At 64.8% G+C, this 338-nt stretch overlaps 1 protein-coding gene across 1 annotated transcript in view; it reads right to left on the bottom strand.

Annotated features, from left to right (window-relative positions):
• The window catches only part of ARID3B (AT rich interactive domain 3B (BRIGHT-like)), a gene marked incomplete at its 5' end in the record, with an annotated part of 17,977 nt that overhangs the window by 911 nt on the left and 16,728 nt on the right, over window positions 1-338 (bottom strand). The window contains one exon of the mRNA XM_010133411.1: window positions 72-173. Coding sequence (XP_010131713.1) covers window positions 72-173 — 102 coding nt within the window. The remainder of the gene's footprint in view (window positions 1-71; window positions 174-338) is intronic.

The raw sequence follows: 338 nt of genomic DNA, 5'->3' as shown, positions 1-338 counted from the left end.
GAAGGGGAGAGCCTCCCTCGCCCCGTCCTGCGCCGCACCCCCGCCCACCGCCGGCAACGGCTCTTCCTCACCAGCGTAAATGGTGCCGTTGATCTCCACCGACCTGTTAATGCTCCCGATGCCGTTAGGTGACAGGTTCAGTGCTGCCGCCGCCGCCGCGTCTGGTTTATCTTCTTCCAAGAAAGAAGAGACCCAGCGTTAGGAAGGAGCCACCCCGTCCCCTGCACTTCCTGGAGGTGATGGAGGGCAGTACGGAGCCCTGTCTGGGGAGCCAATCCCCGGGCCGTGGCCACCTCCAGCCCTGTTACACGCCTGCAAAGGTGGTTGAGGGCTGCGGG

This window comes from Buceros rhinoceros, unplaced genomic scaffold (genome assembly GCF_000710305.1).
Source record: "Buceros rhinoceros silvestris isolate BGI_N320 unplaced genomic scaffold, ASM71030v1 scaffold17553, whole genome shotgun sequence".
NCBI lineage: Eukaryota > Metazoa > Chordata > Aves > Bucerotiformes > Bucerotidae > Buceros > Buceros rhinoceros.
Note: the sequence above shows the minus strand (reverse complement) of the source record. Positions and strands in the feature narration are given on the sequence as shown.